This window comes from Heterodontus francisci, chromosome 22 (assembly GCF_036365525.1).
Source record: "Heterodontus francisci isolate sHetFra1 chromosome 22, sHetFra1.hap1, whole genome shotgun sequence".
Taxonomy (NCBI): Eukaryota; Metazoa; Chordata; class Chondrichthyes; order Heterodontiformes; family Heterodontidae; genus Heterodontus; species Heterodontus francisci.
In genome coordinates, this window is record NC_090392.1 from 76,039,393 (window position 1) to 76,056,349 (window position 16,957).

At 43.1% G+C, this 16,957-nt stretch overlaps 1 protein-coding gene across 8 annotated transcripts in view; it reads right to left on the reverse strand.

Annotated features, from left to right (window-relative positions):
- The window catches only part of zbtb16a (zinc finger and BTB domain containing 16a), a 291,732-nt gene that overhangs the window by 258,171 nt on the left and 16,604 nt on the right, over positions 1-16,957 (reverse strand). For 6 of the 8 annotated variants that reach the window (XM_068054070.1, XM_068054072.1, XM_068054074.1 and 3 more), the window contains exon 2: positions 3,113-4,429. In XM_068054070.1, coding sequence (XP_067910171.1) covers positions 3,113-4,332 — 1,220 coding nt within the window. In that variant the 5' untranslated portion in view covers positions 4,333-4,429. Of the gene's footprint in view, positions 1-3,112; positions 4,430-16,868 lie in introns of all 8 variants that reach the window. The other 2 variants (XM_068054071.1, XM_068054068.1) reach the window with 2 other exon arrangements.

The following is a 16,957-nucleotide window of genomic DNA, read 5'->3' on the forward strand; positions in this document are numbered from 1 at the left end:
AGTATATTGAAGCCACTGACAAAACAGGGCAGGTGTAGAATCTTACAGCACAGGAGATGACCATTCAGCCCATCCTGCCTGTACTGGCTCTTTGAAAGAGCTATCCAATTAGTCCCACTCCCCTGCTCTTTCCCCATAGCCCTGAATATTTTTTTGTTTTTAAGTATATATCCAAATCCGCTTTGTAAGTTACTATTGAATCCAGTTCCACCATCTTTCAGGGAATGCAGTCCAGATCATAACCATTGAGGGCTTCTGTGTTTAAAAAAAAAAGACATTTCGGGTTCTTCAGACAGTAAGTTCTGATTTTCCATTAGGGGTCAGATCCCAATTACTCTCAGTGATTTTTCTTTTCAGAAATGAAAATGTCAACTACACTACAACATTTGCCACTGATGCACTTGTTCAGGTTTCACATCAGTGTGAAATGCATGATATAACTCACATGCAAAGTCACTCAGACTTATAGTGAGATGTCATCCTGAGGAGGCATGCACACTGACATAACTACACCCAGTAAGATACGCAGCAATAGGAGTAAGCCATTCAGCCCCTCAAGCCTGTCCCATCAGTGAAGGAGACCCTGGTTGATCAGTTCTCATTGAGCCGGAGACCATCTTGAAGGGCACTAGTATAATTGGCCCTAGTAAATACTATCCTTAATGGGCACTCTCACACTGGCATAACTGTAGTCAGTCACAGTGATACTCCGACTGATACTCCACGTCCAGACTATCACAAGTAAGAGCCGTCATAGAGTTACACAGCACAGAAACAGGCCTTTGGCCCATCGTGTCCATGCCAGCCATCAAGCACCTATCTATTCTAATCCCATTTCGTCTAGATTCATCCCTTGGTAACTGTGCTAATGGGGCAAGCGGAACCCAATCACCCTTGGCAACAAAAATAATGATGTGAAGACAATTGGTCAGGGAAAAGAAGCATGTTATTATTTCAATAAGATGCTTCGCTCACAGATATCTGTATTTCAGTGACAAGTAAACCCATGCTGAAAGTGGGCTTCTGCAAACTAGCTTGGACCCCAGTTCCTCCCCAACCCTGAATTAGCAACAGAAAGGCTTACCAGGCTTAGCTTGTAAAGAAAGACTTCTTGGTGGGTGTGGGGAAAGAACATAATTCCACCCCCCGCCCCCCACTTCCTCAATCCTAGAAGAGGAAACAGGTGCCCAACTTTCAGGCTTCAGTCGTGCTGCTTCAGCTAGTTGTCGAGTACTTGCCAGGTGATGGAGGTGATGTACCCCAGTGTTACACAGAGTGACAGACCTGTACCCACCAAGGCTGTACCCCAGTGTTACACAGTGACAGACCTGTAGCCACCGGTGCTGGCTGAAATGACATTTGCAGATACAACCCAGATTTGGGGGAGGGGACACAGTCAATGACTGCACTGCGGGGTGTTTTCCACAGTTCAAGTGGATACAGTATGGAACTTTCACACATTCACCATTACACTTTACTGAAATCCTAGTGGAACCATTGGCTGTCCTTTTATTGTATCACATTAGAAAGAGATTTTGTCCAAACCAATTTAAACAGCATCCGATGAAGAAAAAGCCATTCCTTCCAGACAAAATATATATGTCCCAAGGATCACAGAACTTTGTTTGAACACTGTCTAGACAATGCTGTGTCTTTTACTACAACTATTACCATTCCCTTTGCCTTTTATTCCATGCCATCCTTGCCGTTTTGTTTTCTTCACTCCCCGCCCCCCTTTTCACTTATTAAAACCTATTACATTTCTAACCTTTGCCAGTTCTGATGAAAGGTTATCGACCTGAAACATTAACTGTTTCTCTCTCCACAGATGCTACCTGAGCTGCTGAGTATTTCCAGCACTCTCTCTTTACTTTATTTTATTTGTTTGAACAGTGCTACATGGGAGAAGAATCTCCTGCTGTTAGTCCTAATATTACCTTTTGCTATTAACCCTTGTCCCGTTCCCACAATTTACTTTAAAAGTAACATTGCAGAATTACCTTTCCTGGATCATTTACTATCTTGTACACTGCTGTAAGGTCACTCAGATGCCTCCTTTCAAGGTTGAAACGCCTATGTCTCTTTGGTTACTCCTCAAAATCCAGACACTTGACAATAGGAACTAGCCTAGTGCTCTTCTCTGAATTACTTTCACCACTTTAACCTTTCCTTTGTTGTCCAGCAAATACAGTATCCAATGCATGGCCCAAACAGAACCCAGGACATTTTCATCACAGAACATCCTCCGACTTTTACTCCACAGTTTTGCTGATTTAGTTAAACACTTGATTGGCTTTGTTGATAGCCGCACTGCCTTGGTTGGACCCACCAAGCATCAAGTCTATGAAAACTCCCTCCTTCCACTGGATCATTAGCTATTCCTACTCCATTTATGGAATATGTATTTGTTTTATGTTTCCATCTTATACACCGTACTTTAGACGTGTCTGCATTGAATTCCATCTTGCATTAATCTGCTCCCACAACAAGCTTAACACTACTGAGATCATAGGAACAGGAGTAGACCATCAGCCTTTCAGCCTCTTCTGCCTAATCTGTGCAAGTGTCTCCCATTAAAAAGAAAATACCATTCATTTTATTTATATTTTAAACAGGAAAAGTTGGTCCAAACTTTCACTGGCTGGGAGACAGAACCGAGATGGATTGACTTTAAGATAATCACAAGCATTAAAATGGGGAAGTTAGATTTTTAAAAAAAATCTTTTTTTACATAGAAGCTGGTAAGAGTATGGAGCTCTGTGCTACAAGGTGTGAAGTGGAGCTCAAATTCCTTTCAAAAGGGTGCTTATAAAACAGGAAAATGAAAGGACATGGACAGTGAGCTGGAGAATGGAATCAGACTAGACAGCTTGGAGAAAAGTACTGACACAGAATTGATTGGGCAATCGGGCCTATGTTTTTTTTTTAAACTCCTCACATTCTATGACTATAAAAGTCCACCTCAAAGATTTCTAACCTCTTATCAGCTTCCTTTTCCCAACACCCAAACCCAACATCCCATAATAGGAATAGCTGCACACAGTGATTGGATGCCTTACCACTGGATGAACAATCTTACTTGGTACAATAGGTGGTGATGCAATGTCTTTACCTGTGCTGCTCAATGGCTTCATTGTCCGATAGTTCCATTCCACAAACATTACACCTCTCGCTGGATCGATTCTCGGTCTTCATGCCCACCGCGAGTTCGCCCAGTTTGTTGAAAAGCTCCCTCTGAATGAAGCCTTGAGGCAGAAGCCCTCCATAACCACTAAAGTCCATTGCGACCGAGAGTGTCGGCTGTACGTGGAGCGCGGAGGATAACGAAGTTGGCACCTCCAACAAGCCATCAGTTCTGCGGTTGAATTGGACAGGGTACAAGGTGGCACGTTTCTCACCCTGCGCACTGGGGTTGTTCTCCATCCCCATTTGTACGCCCAGCCCTGCCTCGAGAGGTTGCTCTCCAGAATTCTCTTCACGGACGTAGTGCAGTTCACGGGCGCTGGTGATGACGCTGCTTCGTGTTGGCGTACCGGGGGCTTCCTTGTACCTATCTGCATCAGATATCTTTTCACCCCCTGAAGAGCCAGATTCACCCATCTTGGGACTACAGGCCTCCTCCACCTGCATCATTTCATGCTTGACTTCAGTTATCATGGGATGCCTGTCACCAGCAGCAAGTGCTTCATCTGCTGAGACTTGTTGCAAAGACCCTTGTATGATTGACTGTCCAATACTCATAAGACTATCTACAGCAGCTTTGGTGGGGCTCATTGCTGAAAGCCCAAATGAGGTGGAGACAGAAGGGCTTTGCTCTTCCAACGTCCCGATTGGCACAGCCTGGTTAGGAGTGTAACCAGCCTCTTCACCAGAAAGTTGCTTAGTAACCAATATGTTCTTGTTAAACCTGGCCTTCCCACCATCCTCATCTTCATTGACTGCCATTTCTGTATCATTATCATCTGTTGCCTGAATAGTCTCTAGAATCTTCAGACATTGTTCCTCCAAGTACTCTATCTCCAGTATCTCAGCTGCATACAACAGATCATCCAAGTCCTCTACTTTCGCTTGGAGTGTGGCAGTGTAAGCGTACTCGAGAATCTGCTGGAAAGTCTTTGGTGAAAGAAAGTCCAAGGTGTAATGCTGACTATTGCGAAGAAACAAAATTTCAAACATCTTACTCGTGCAAGCCAAGACAGTCCGATGAGCATGGAACTCTTGGCTGTCCACCAGGATCACTACGTCGCACAGAGTCCCCAAAAGTCGCATCTGGTTAGCTTTGTGAAGGAGCGCCGAGGGATGGCTAGGGTTCTGAAGCTTTATTAATCCCATTTTCAATCAAATCCACAGATCTGCTCTACACTGGACCAACTCATTAGGCTGTCTGTGGCTGTTGGTTACAGAGCTTGGTGTAGAGATTTTCAGTTACCTGCAGAAACAAGGAAAAGAGCCAAATATTTTTAAAGTCATTTTTCACAAGGATGATATGTTAGCAGTAAGTGCTGCTCTCTATCATTGCCCCCCAACCCCCATCCTCACTGATCTACAGACTTCATGTTCCCCCAATGTCAACAGTTTAAAATCTTTGACCCTCCAATTGCCCCACCCATCCTATTTCTGCATCTACTTCAGCCCTATTTCCCCCACAAAGCCTCAAACTCTTCACTCCACTGACTCAGAATTCTTATGCAACCCAACACCCCGTGACACCACCACCCCGCCCCTCCCCACAACCCCGATCAACCTCTGACGTCAGCCATGCCATTCAGACATCTAGGTCCTATACCCTGGAGTTTCTCCTCTGAACATCCCCTCCTCCTGCTTTTAAAATACCTCCTCTTTGACCAGCCGTCTTAATTTCTCCTTTGCCACCTTAACAACCGTTTTGTCATCAGCCTGTGATGTGCCTGGGGACATTTATATTAAACGAACACTGCTTATTCAAAATTCTGCAGTCTGTGTCCTAACTCACACCAAGTCCTTTTCACTCATCACCCCTGTGCTTGCTGGCTTATATTGGTTCCCAGTCCAGATTCTAAACAAGTACTTTGCATCGGTATTCACCGAGGAGAGGGACATGACGGATGTTGAAGTTAGGGATAGATGTTTGATTACTCTAGGTCAAGTCGGCATAAGGAGGGAGGAAGTGTTGGGTATTCTAAAAGGCATTAAGGTGGACAAGTCCCCAGGTCCGGATGGGATCTATCCCAGGTTACTGAGGGAAGCGAGAGGGGAAATAGCTGGGGCCTTAACAGATATCTTTGCAGCATCCTTAAACATGGGTGAGGTCCCGGAGGACTGGAGAATTGCTAATGTTGTCCCCTTGTTTAAGAAGGGTAGCAGGGATAATCCAGGTAATTATAGACCGGTGAGCCTGACGTCAGTGGTCGGGAAGCTGCTGGAGAAGATACTGAGGGATAGGATCTATTCCCATTTGGAAGAAAATGGGCTTATCAGTGATAGGCAACATGGTTTTGTGCAGGGAAGGTCATGTCTTACCAACTTAATAGAATTCTTTGAGGAAGTGACAAAGTTGATTGATGAGGGAAGGGCTGTAGATGTCATACACATGGACTTCAGTAAGGCGTTTGATAAGGTTCCCCATGGTAGGTTGATGGAGAAAGTGAAGTTGCATGGGGTCCAGGGTGTACTAGCTAGATGGATAAAGAACTGGCTGGGCAACAGGAGAGAGAGAGTAGCAGTGGAAGGGAGTTTCTCAACATGGAGACGTGTGACCAGTGGTGTTCCACAGGGATCCGTGCTGGGACCACTGTTGTTTGTGATATACATAAATGATTTGGAGGAAAGCATAGGTGGTCTGATTAGCAAGTTTGCAGACGACACTAAGATTGGTGGAGTAGCAGATAGTGAAGGGGACTGTCAGAGAATACAGCAGAATATAGATAGATTGGAGAGTTGGGCAGAGAAATGGCAGATGGAGTTCAATCGGGGCAAATGCGAGGTGATGCATTTTGGAAGATCCAATTCAAGAGTGAACTATACAATAAATGGAAAAGTCCTGGGGAAAATTGATGTTCAGAGAGATTTGGGTGTTCAGGTCCATTGTTCCCTGAAGGTGGCAACGCAGGTCAATAGAGCGGTCAAGAAGGCATACGGCATGCATTCCTTCATTGGACGGGGTATTGAGTACAAGAGTTGGCAGGTCATGTTACAGTTGTATAAGACTTTGGTTCGGCCACATTTGGAATACTGCGTGCAGTTCTGGTCGCCACATTACCAAAAGGATGTAGATGCTTTGGAGAGGGTGCAGAGGAGGTTCACCAGGATGTTGCCTGGTATGGAGGGTGCTAGCTATGAAGAGAGGTTGAGTAGATTAGGATTATTTTCATTAGAAAGACGGAGGTTGAGGGGGGACCTGATTGAGGTGTACAAAATCATGAGAGGTATAGACAGGGTGGATAGCAAGAAGCTTTTTCCCCCAGAGTGGGGGATTCAATTACTAGGGGTCACGAGTTCAAAGTGAGAGGGGAAAAGTTTAGGGGGGATATGCGTGGAAAGTTCTTTACGCAGAGGGTGGTGGGTGCCTGGAACGCGTTGCCGGCGGAGGTGGTAGACGCGGGCACGATAGCGTCTTTTAAGACGTATCTAGATAGATACATGAATGGGCAGGAAGCAAAGAGATACAGACCCTTAGAAAATAGGCGACAGGTTTAGATAGAGGATCTGGATCGGCGCAGGCTTGGAGGGCCGAAGGGCCTGTTCCTGTGCTGTAATTTTCTTTGTTCTTTGGTCAGCAACACTTCCATTTTAAAATTTTCATCCTTGTTTTCAAATCCCTGCATGGCCTTGCCCCTCCCTATCTCTATAACCCGCAGGTGAAAACCTGACAGGAACAGTAACTGACATTGAACTCAGCCTTTCCTAGAAAATGACAAGGGTTTTTTTTTTAATTTTTTGTCCATCGTGGCCCTTTAAATCAAACTCCCAAAACTGTGCTACAATTTTCTTATTTCCCCCTTAAGAATTCATTCCAAACCTTTGTTATTGTTTATCATGTGCTCTACTGTAGAACATTAAGTGCTTTAGTCATAAATCAATATAGCCACAAATATAGTACTTAATCCATGGTGACAAATGTTTTTCGTGAAGGTTATTTACTATCCTGTTGTATTCCCAGATGCAGCGCTAGGTGAAACCTTTCATCTCCCTAAATTAATTACCAGCCAATGTGATTGCTATCCCTGATAAACTTTGATAGCCAAGATTAATTAGATGAAATTTCCATGGGACAGAGAATGGTGGTAATTTGATTACTGAAGTATGGTTATGAACAGAATGAAATTTAGTGAATGTGCAGAGACATTACCAGAATTCAGCTCTATGTAGGGACAATTTCATTTACAACCTTCACTGTTGTCACCCAGCCTGAGGGCACAAGAGTAAAAGAGCGCGCAAGAAAGAGAGAGGGGACAGATTGGGGGGTGGGGGTGGGGAGAATGGGAGTAGGGATATTTAGTGTGGTGCTGATTCACTGCAAAAGCCAGGAAATATTGCATCAGCATGGAAATTACTGCAAGGAATATTATGGGGAGATTTTATAGAGGTGTTCGAAATTTTGAAGGATTTTGATAGTGAGAAACTATTTACCCTATTTCCACTGGCAGGAGGGTCAGATACCAGAAAACAGTGATTTAAATATAATTGGCAAATTAAGCCATGGGGAAGATGTGACTTTTTAAAAAAGATGTATAAACACAGTGAGTTATGATATGAATGAACTGCCTCAAAGAACACAGTGGCACAGTGGTTAGCACCGCAGCCTCACAGCTCCAGCGACCCGGCTTCAATTCTGGGTACTGCCTGTGTGGAGTTTGCAAGTTCTCCCTGTGTCTGCGTGGGTTTCCTCCGGGTGCTCCGGTTTCCTCCCACAAGCCAAAAGACTTGCAGGTTGGTAGGTAAATTGGCCATTATAAATTTCCCCTAGTATAGGTAGGTGGTAGGGAAATATAGGGATAGGTGGGGATGTGGTAGGAATATGGGATTAGTGTAGGATTAATATAAATGGGTGGTTGATGGTCGGCACAGACTCGGTGGGCCGAAGGGCCTGTTTCAGTGCTGTATCTCTAAACTAAACTGTGGAAGCAGATTCAACAGTATCTTTCAAAAGGGAATTGGATATATAATTAAAATGAAACAAAAATTAAAGGGCTATGAGAAAAGAGGAGAGTAGGACTAATTGGATAGCTCTTTCAAACAGCCAGCACTGGCATGATGGGCCGAATGACCTCCTTCTGTACTGTATGATTCTATTGTATGAAAGACAAATATACAACCAACTAAGCATTTGTAACATAAAACATGAGGCTAAATAGTTAAGATCAACTGATGCTTTCCATTTGGCACCTTGACTTTCAGTAATTTGATATGGCTTGGCTCCAACTGGCTGCTAACATTTGTCAAAGCCAAATGTTCTCGGGTAGAACAACTAACCAAGGTCTGTAACCAATCCAACCCACGATTACACCCTCTCCACATGGAATATGTCTTTAGATCAACCTTCAATCTCAGGGCCTTGTTTCTATTAGAACTCAGGCTGTGTTTCATGGTCACTTCATGCTGGTGGTGGGGCTACTAGCAATAACAAATCTGACCCATTTAGAACATAGGAAGGATCTCAGCACACTAGCAACACAAGAAAAAATGCATCATCAGGCACTCAAAAATCCTAATGGTTAGGTCCACAGCTCAAAACTTTCATTATATAATGGAGTCATCAGCAATAAAAAGAATTCACACGACAGAAACAGGCCATTCATCCCAACTGGTCTATGCCAGTGTTTATACTGCACATGAGCCTCCTCCCACCCTACTTCATCTCAGTTTATCAACATATCCTCTATTCCTTTCTCTCCCACATACTTACCGAGCTTCCCCTTAAATCCATCTATGCTATTCACCTCAACTACTCCCGGTGCTAGTGAGTTTCCGTTCTCACCATTCTCTGGGTAAAGATGTTTCTCCTGAATTCTTTAATGGATTTATTAGTAACTATCTTATATTTATGACCCTGTTTCAGACTCCCTCACAAGGGAAACGTCTTCTCTACCTCTACCCTGTTGAAAGTTTTCATGATTTTAAGACAACTTCCATTAGATCACCCCTCATCCTTCTGTTTTCGAGAGAAAAGAGCCCCAGCCTGTTTAATCTATCCTGATAGCCAACAACTCATTGGTAGAAAACAATGAGCGGCCAATGGGGACACACTATAACAGAGGTGGCTCTTTATGCTCCATCACTGGGTACACTGTGTCTCTGAAGGGGGTGAAAAACACCTCCGAGGTGATACCAAATATCACTTCACATATCAAAGATTGCCTACAGTGGCATCAGCCTTCTGCAGCCATGCTGCAATGTAACAATGCCAAACGTTCAGTGACATCCTATCAAGATTTTCACCGGACAAGCCAAGTTAACAGCAGGATGCAACCTTGCATCTTATGGAAGTTGTCACTGCCCATTCTTACACACATAAATTTACAAAGTTTGCGACTCCAGGGAAAGCAAGGATATCTTATTGTTTGCACAAGTGAAACACATCGTAGGAGATTAACAGATGCACTGCGGCTGCAGCGTGCGCCACATACAAGATGAACTGCAGCAACTCGTCAAACCTTCATCAATAGCACCTTCCAAACTCACAACTTCTACCCACTAGCAGGACAAGCCACAGCAGGTGCCTGGGAACACCACCACCTCCAAGTGACAAACCATCCTGAATTGGAATTATATCACTGTTCCTTCATCGTCACTGGGTCCAAATCCTGAAACTTCTCCCCAACAGCACTGTGGGAGTACTTTCAGCACATGGACGGAGCTGTGGCAAATGGAATTTAATCCTGAGAAGTGTGAGGTGATGCATTTTGGGAGGACTAACAAGGCAAGGGAATATACAATGGATGGTAGGACCCTAGGAAGCACAGAAGGTCAGAGGGACCTTGGTCTACTTGTCCATAGGTCACCGAAAGCAGCAGTACAGGTAGATAAGGTGGTTAGGAAGGCATATGGGATACTTGCCTTTATTAGCCGAGGCATAGAATATAAGAGCAGGGAGGTTATGATGGAGCTGTATAAAATGCTAGTTAAGCCACAGCTGGAGTACTGTGTACAGTTCTGAGCATCACACTATAGGAAGGATGGGATTACACTGGAGAGGGTGCAGAGGAGATTCACCAGGATGTTGCCTGGGCTGGAGCATTTCAGCTATGAAGAGAGACTGGAAAGGCTAGGGTTGTTTTCCTTAGAGCAGAGAACACTGAGGGGGGACCTGATTGAGGTATACAAAATTATGAGGGGCATTGATAGGAAGAAACTATCTAACCTTTTTCCCTTAGCAAAGGGGTCAATAACCAGGGGGCATAGATTTAAGGTAAGGTGCAGGAGGTTTAGAGGAGATTTGAGGAAATATTTTTTCACCCGGAGGGTGGTTGGAATCTGGAACGCACTGCCTGAAGAGGTGGTAGAGGCAGGAACCCTCACAACATTTAAGAAGTATTTAGATGAGCACTTGAAAGGCCATAGCATACAAGGCTACAGGCCAAGTGCTGGAAAATGAGATTAGAATGGTTAGGTGCTTGATGGCCATCACAGACACGATAGGCCGAAGGGCCATTGTCTGTGCTGTATAACTCTATGACTATGGACTGTAGTGGCTCAAGAAAAGGCTCTTCACCACCTTCCTGGTGCAATTACGAATGGGTAATAAATGCTGGTCTTGCCAGTGACGCCCACATCCCATGAATTTTTTTTTTTTTTAAATGGAGCCTTGTATGTCTTCACAGTGATACACAAATATTTTCAAAACCAAACAATGAAATAAGAAAATGAAAACTCAAAGCAATAGCATTATCATACTCCATGAACTAGAGACTCACAAGCCTGAACACCAGTTGTTAATCGAGCGAACCTTTTGCTCAGTGGGAGCATTCCCACCTTAGAGTCAGATGGTTCAGAGTTCAAATCCTACTCCAGACAGTCCCATGAGTGGTGATGGATCTCCCGCTCTGAATTCTAGGTCGACATCCAGCAGAATACTCAAGTTCTGTAGTTCACAGCCCCCTCCTTCACCCTTCTTCAACCCCCTCCACATTGTATGGTTTATGGGAGCCCAAAACCCCTCCCATCATCCAGGACTAAACCCCACCACCACCACCCCCTGCCCTGCCCTGCCCCCCAACCACTGTTTGCTGGTATAAATATGATTATGGCCATGGAAGGAGATGTAGCCTGTTGGACTATAAATTGCCTGCAAGTCCTTCTCGTATACACTTCCTCCAAGGGAAGAGAGTGAAGGTATGAAAACAATAGCCAATTGTTACAATTGATGGTGGTTTGAGAAACAGAACCACAGAACTCAAACACACATATTGCATAACATTGGAAGTATATCATCTCAAGTGTACTAGTACTAACAGAACTAAACCCAAGACACATTCAGCACACACAATTCCATCACATCCAGTCGCCAATACAAAATTACTAATATAGCCTTGGTTTGCAATATGCCCTTTAGACACTGAACAAAAAACAAGCTTTCCGAGCATCAAGTTTTATAGAATACTACAGACTGACGGAGGCCATTTGCCTCATGTCTGCTCTTTGAAAGAACTGTCGAATTAATCCCACTCCCCTGCTCTTTCCCCATGTAATTTTTTCCTTTCCAAGTACATTTCCAATTCCCCTTTGAAAGTTATTCTTGGGTCTGCTTCCACCACCCTTACAGGCAGCACATTCCAGAGGACAACAACATGCTGCATAAAACAATTTCTCCTCATCTGCCCTCTCGTTCTTTTGCTAATTATGAAAAATCTGTGTTACCAACTCTCCTGCCAGTAGAAACAATTTCTCCTTTGCTAATCTATCAAAACCTTCATGATTTTGAACATTATTAAATTGCCCCTCAACCTTTTCTGTTCTAAGGAGAACAGTCCAATCCTACAAAAAGCCTATCTTATACCAGTGCAAAAGAAACTCTGATCAATCCTACTAACTGTAAATAAAATAAATCCAAGCTCCTAGTTATGTGCAACTGTAACACAGATTTAGCCAAAACATTTTTCTATCCCCATGTCAGCTTAGCTCAGTTGAAAACAATCTCATCTGGGAGACAAGGTAATGGGTTCAAGTCCCACTCCAAACTTGAGCATCTAATCTAGTGCTGCATTGTCAGAAGTTTTGACGGGAATGTTAAGCTGAGGCCCATCTGCCTGGAACTAGTCAGAAAGTAGTGGGAAGTTCTCAGTGCCCTGGCCAACATTCCCACCTCAACCAACAGCATGAGAAAGACATCATTCACCTCCCTTAAGATAATTTTAAAATTCTCATCCTCATGTTCAAATCCCTCCATGCCCTCGTCCCTCCCCATCTCTATAATCTCCTCCAACCCGACAATCCTCCGAAGTCTGTGCTCTTCCAATTCTAGCCATTTGCGCATCTCTGATTTTAATTGCTCCACAAATGGCAGCTATGCTTTCAGCTGCCTGGGCCCCAAGCTCTGGCATTCCCTCCCTAAACCTCTCGATCACTTGAGGGGAAATAGACTTGCAGGGCTATGGGGAGTGACTGGACAGCTCCATGGAGAGCTGGCATGGACTCAATTGCTTTGTGGCCTCCTTCGGTGCTGTAAATGATTATGACCTCTCCCTCTCCTCCTTCAAGACACTCATTAAAACTTACCTCCGACCAAGCTTTTAGTCATCTGTCCCAATATCTCGTGCTCAGTATTATATTTTTGTTTGACAACCCTCCTGTGAAGTGCCTTGGACATTTTACTACATTAAAAGGAGCTATATAAATGCAAGTTTATGTTAGAGTTATGTTACATTGGTGTGTATAAAACGAATGCTATGTTTACTCAACATATCAGTAGCAACATAACATTGTTTGTGAAGTGCTTTGGAGTGTTATATAAACACAAGTAATGGTTAACCACTGCACTGGATAAGAGTTGCATGTTCATGTAAATGATTTCATATACACCATTTCTTTATTCAAGTGTTGAGAGGCAATGAATCAATATTTACACAAGCATTTCCAATCACACGAAGCAGCATGTGCTACAATAGAATAAAAAAAGGATTTCTAATTTCCAGACAAATGAGAACAGCCTTTCATTAGAGCACAAGCTGTAATTTACTTACAAAGGAACATGATGTAGAGAAACATCCTACATAGATGTCCATTAGAAGAGGTCATTGACTCATGACATATACAATCCATTGGTCACTTTGAATCATGGAACTTTTGCAAGATCTGTCATCATCTCACTGGCCAAGACATTACCCTGTCTATGTTTAAAGTTCTTCCTCGAAACCATTGGTTTCAAGGCCGTAACACACCTCAGAAGTACAGCTGGTGCACATAAAAAAGCTCGTAGCTTAGAAACCCATTTGATGATTATGTCCTACATTGTGCAATATAGCCACATGTCCATTATTCTACATAATAAAAAGAGTGCATGGTGTTACAAAGAAACCACTGCCTCTAAATTTGTATCCTCAATCTTTGGATTACTTTCAAAATAACAGGAATGTTGCATTCAATGATGATACTGTTGCAAAAACCTCTGGTGTCCTCGCTCTGATCACCCCACCCACCCGCCTGTCATTCCCCCACCCCTTATGTACTCAATGCCAAACCTTTCAACTTCCTGTTCAAGCACCATTATCTAGCATAAATATGCCAACTGCACACAAAGCAATTTAAGTGCAATGATCACCAACAAAGCACACGTGATAAAGATCTCACCATGCTAGTCCCCTTAGGCCAGTATCTTACCTGATGCCAAAACAATCCTTCAGATGTAGAAAAGCTAGACTGTCTTCATTAATCCCGGTTATTTCTGAACCCAATTAAAAATCACACTGTAAACTAAATTTTTAATTCAACATACAAAAGGTAGAAAGATTCTAGTTGAGAAAGAGACCATTCAACTCAAAGCTGCCCCCTTCACAATAACTACATTGCAATAGCAATTACATCTCAAAAATACTTCACTGACTGTAAAAATGTTTTGGGACATCATGAGGTCAAGAAAGACACCATATAAATGCAAGTCTTTCTTTAACATTGAAATGCTTTTGAATAAACCCTATGTTGTTGCCTCGGTTACATTGTTGGATAGATAATTCCAATAATTTCATCTTCTAATGAAACAAATCTTTCTGAGCAACAGCCCTAAACTTGTTTTTCACTAATTTCTACTTAAGTTCCCTGATCTACTATATGAGAATTACCTTGAAGCAGTATTCCAATCCTTGTCAGGCTATGAAATGTAATATTTTATTTTATGGGAGGAGGTCTCTCAACTTTTTCCAAAAATCGTGGAGCTTAACCTCTTCCAATCTCTCTTCACGGATCATTCCATTTACACTTGGAATCCGTCTTGCTGCTCCTGTTTCCTCTTGACAGGTGCCAGATATGCTCCAGTATGTCACTTTATACACTAGATAAAAAGTGAGCACCTGAAGCTATTCAAGCACAAGGTGCATTGCATCAGAGTCCAATCACCCAATAAGCACTATTTTTCCAACTTCACATCTCCAGCAGGGATTCTTTCCTATCAAAGCATATGATCTTCTAACAATCACGTTTGGAAAAGTGCAGACAAAATGGGAAGCTAGGTAAACATGAGGGAGAAAGCATGAGATGAAATGGGCTGAGTGGAGGCTTGTGTGCAGCATAAACACTGGCATGGACTAGATGGGCTGAATGGCCTGTTTCTATGCAGTAAAGACCACATATATCTATATTTTCACAATACATTTTAATTCACCCTGGATCACTCACCTTGGGAATAAGGACCCTGGGGAATAAAGGAATGGCAGAAGCAGAAAAAAAGTGAAAGGGTGGGAAACATCAAGGAAGAGAAAGAAGCCACAAGTCAGAAAACTGCAAGAAACAAAGATTTAAAGAATTGATGATATTGAACAGCGCAGGAGTGTGTGTACCGGTATCTTAAATTTAAAATAATTCGGTATGACTGTCAGAGAACGTCAAATATTTTTTTCCATATTTTGATGATGCATTTGAACTGATCAACACAGAACAAATGAGAAAGAGCACATGGAGGCGGGAAGGTTAATAAAATGTTTTAAAAAATGAATGCACTGATAATGTTCAAACTTGTAGAACAAATATTTCACTGAAATATCAATTTGCATAAGGAACAGTCTAACTTTGAGATAAAAGCAAAATACTGCAGATGCTGGAAACCTGAAATAAAAACAAGAAGTGCTGGAAATTCTCAGCAAGTCTGGCAGCATCTGCGGAGAGAGAAGCAGAGTTAACGTTTCAGGTCTGTGACCCTTCATCAGAAGAGTCGAACTTTGAGAATCAGAGTATAATCTGTGTCTGCGGGTCAGTCCAAGAGCAGCTTCACAACCCACTGTATCTTCAAATTAATGTCAATTAATCAATCGATTAATTTAAAAAAATGTAATAACAAAAGCACCGCTTGGAAAGGAGGGGGGAAACCGATGTTATCCGCCACAAGATAGTCCTGCAGGTTGGGGTAAGGAACACCGTAGAAAAACTACCCACACCCCGGAAAAAGCTCTCTCTGGCTGAAATACATGACACATTAACTGTGTCCTATAAAGGGCCTGCCCCCAATCATTGTGAAAGACGAGGGAAATCCCCCTTTTCATCTCCAACTCCCGCCTATGTCTTAGGATAAAAAATGCCTGATTGCCAGCTCTCTCAATCCAGAATAACAGCACGTGCTATTTAGCTGCGGCAATATTTATGTAAAAAAAATTTTAAAAAAAAAAGTCGGACTCAAAGCTCTGAACACAAACTCGTAAATGCCAGTTAAGCAGGAGTGAGTCTCCACTCTCCCTCTGAATCCGTTTCGACTCCTGAATTTCTTGCACGACCAGTCACAAAATTCAGCCCCAACCCCAACCAGATCGGAGTGTTCCTTCCCAAAAGAAAATACCCGCTGGAAAATAAACCAATGATGCATTGGCCAGACCTCACATGCAGAATCAGTAAATGATGGAAGAGTCAGACACCTTAAACAAGTAAACTAATTTACTGTAATTGTGATCATTAACTGCACAAACAACTAAATATTTAAACCCTCCCACTAATATCGTCTGCCACCTGCCTGCTATACACAGCCTAACTTCAACTAACATGCAGTGACAGCAAATAGATCATTGCTTTAGCTCCGAAATATATCACAAACTGGTTAAACTGGAACTTAATGCAGTAGATTTAAAAGAAAGCAAAATAACCGTCAGATATCCCAAATAATCGATTTTAACTGAAGGAGACGCCGCCGTGTGTTATGTTAACGCTGCACAGTAAACGGGCTGTTACATAAACAGTTGCCACTTAAATCAACATTTTAAGTTCGGAAGTCCTGTGTGTGTGTGTGAAAAGGAGTCCGCAATCATTAGCACAGTCACCCGAGCGTCCACTGTTAAAGTTCAAATGTCCCAAACTCAGGCCACTCGCTGTAGCCACTGTGTCTGAGTGTCCTTCTCGCCCCCTTTATCCTCTTATCTCTCTCTATTCCTGTTTCCCTATCCCCCTTTTTCCCCGTCAACCCTCCCGACGTACTTGTCCATTTCAAGTCAGTTTCCCTACACAGTAAATCACTCGCCACCCCGTGAATCCCATGTTATATTCAGATTATGAATTGGGCGCGTCAGTTCCGAACCATTGCAAATAGATTTCAATTAACTGTTGAGAAGGGAAAAGCGCACGCACACATTTCTCAGGGAGAGAATTACAAGTCAGAAGATAAGGTTACAGTTCCCCGCGATGTCAAAGGGATTAAAGGGCTGTATAAAGGAGGTGTGTAACGGGACTTTGCCCATCCAGACACCGCGTTAAAATATCACCTCCACAAGCCGAGAGCGAGGGATTTAAACCTCCAGCACCGACCTCCAGTCGCCTAACTGCCCAGATCGATGCCAGCAGCGATTTCTCA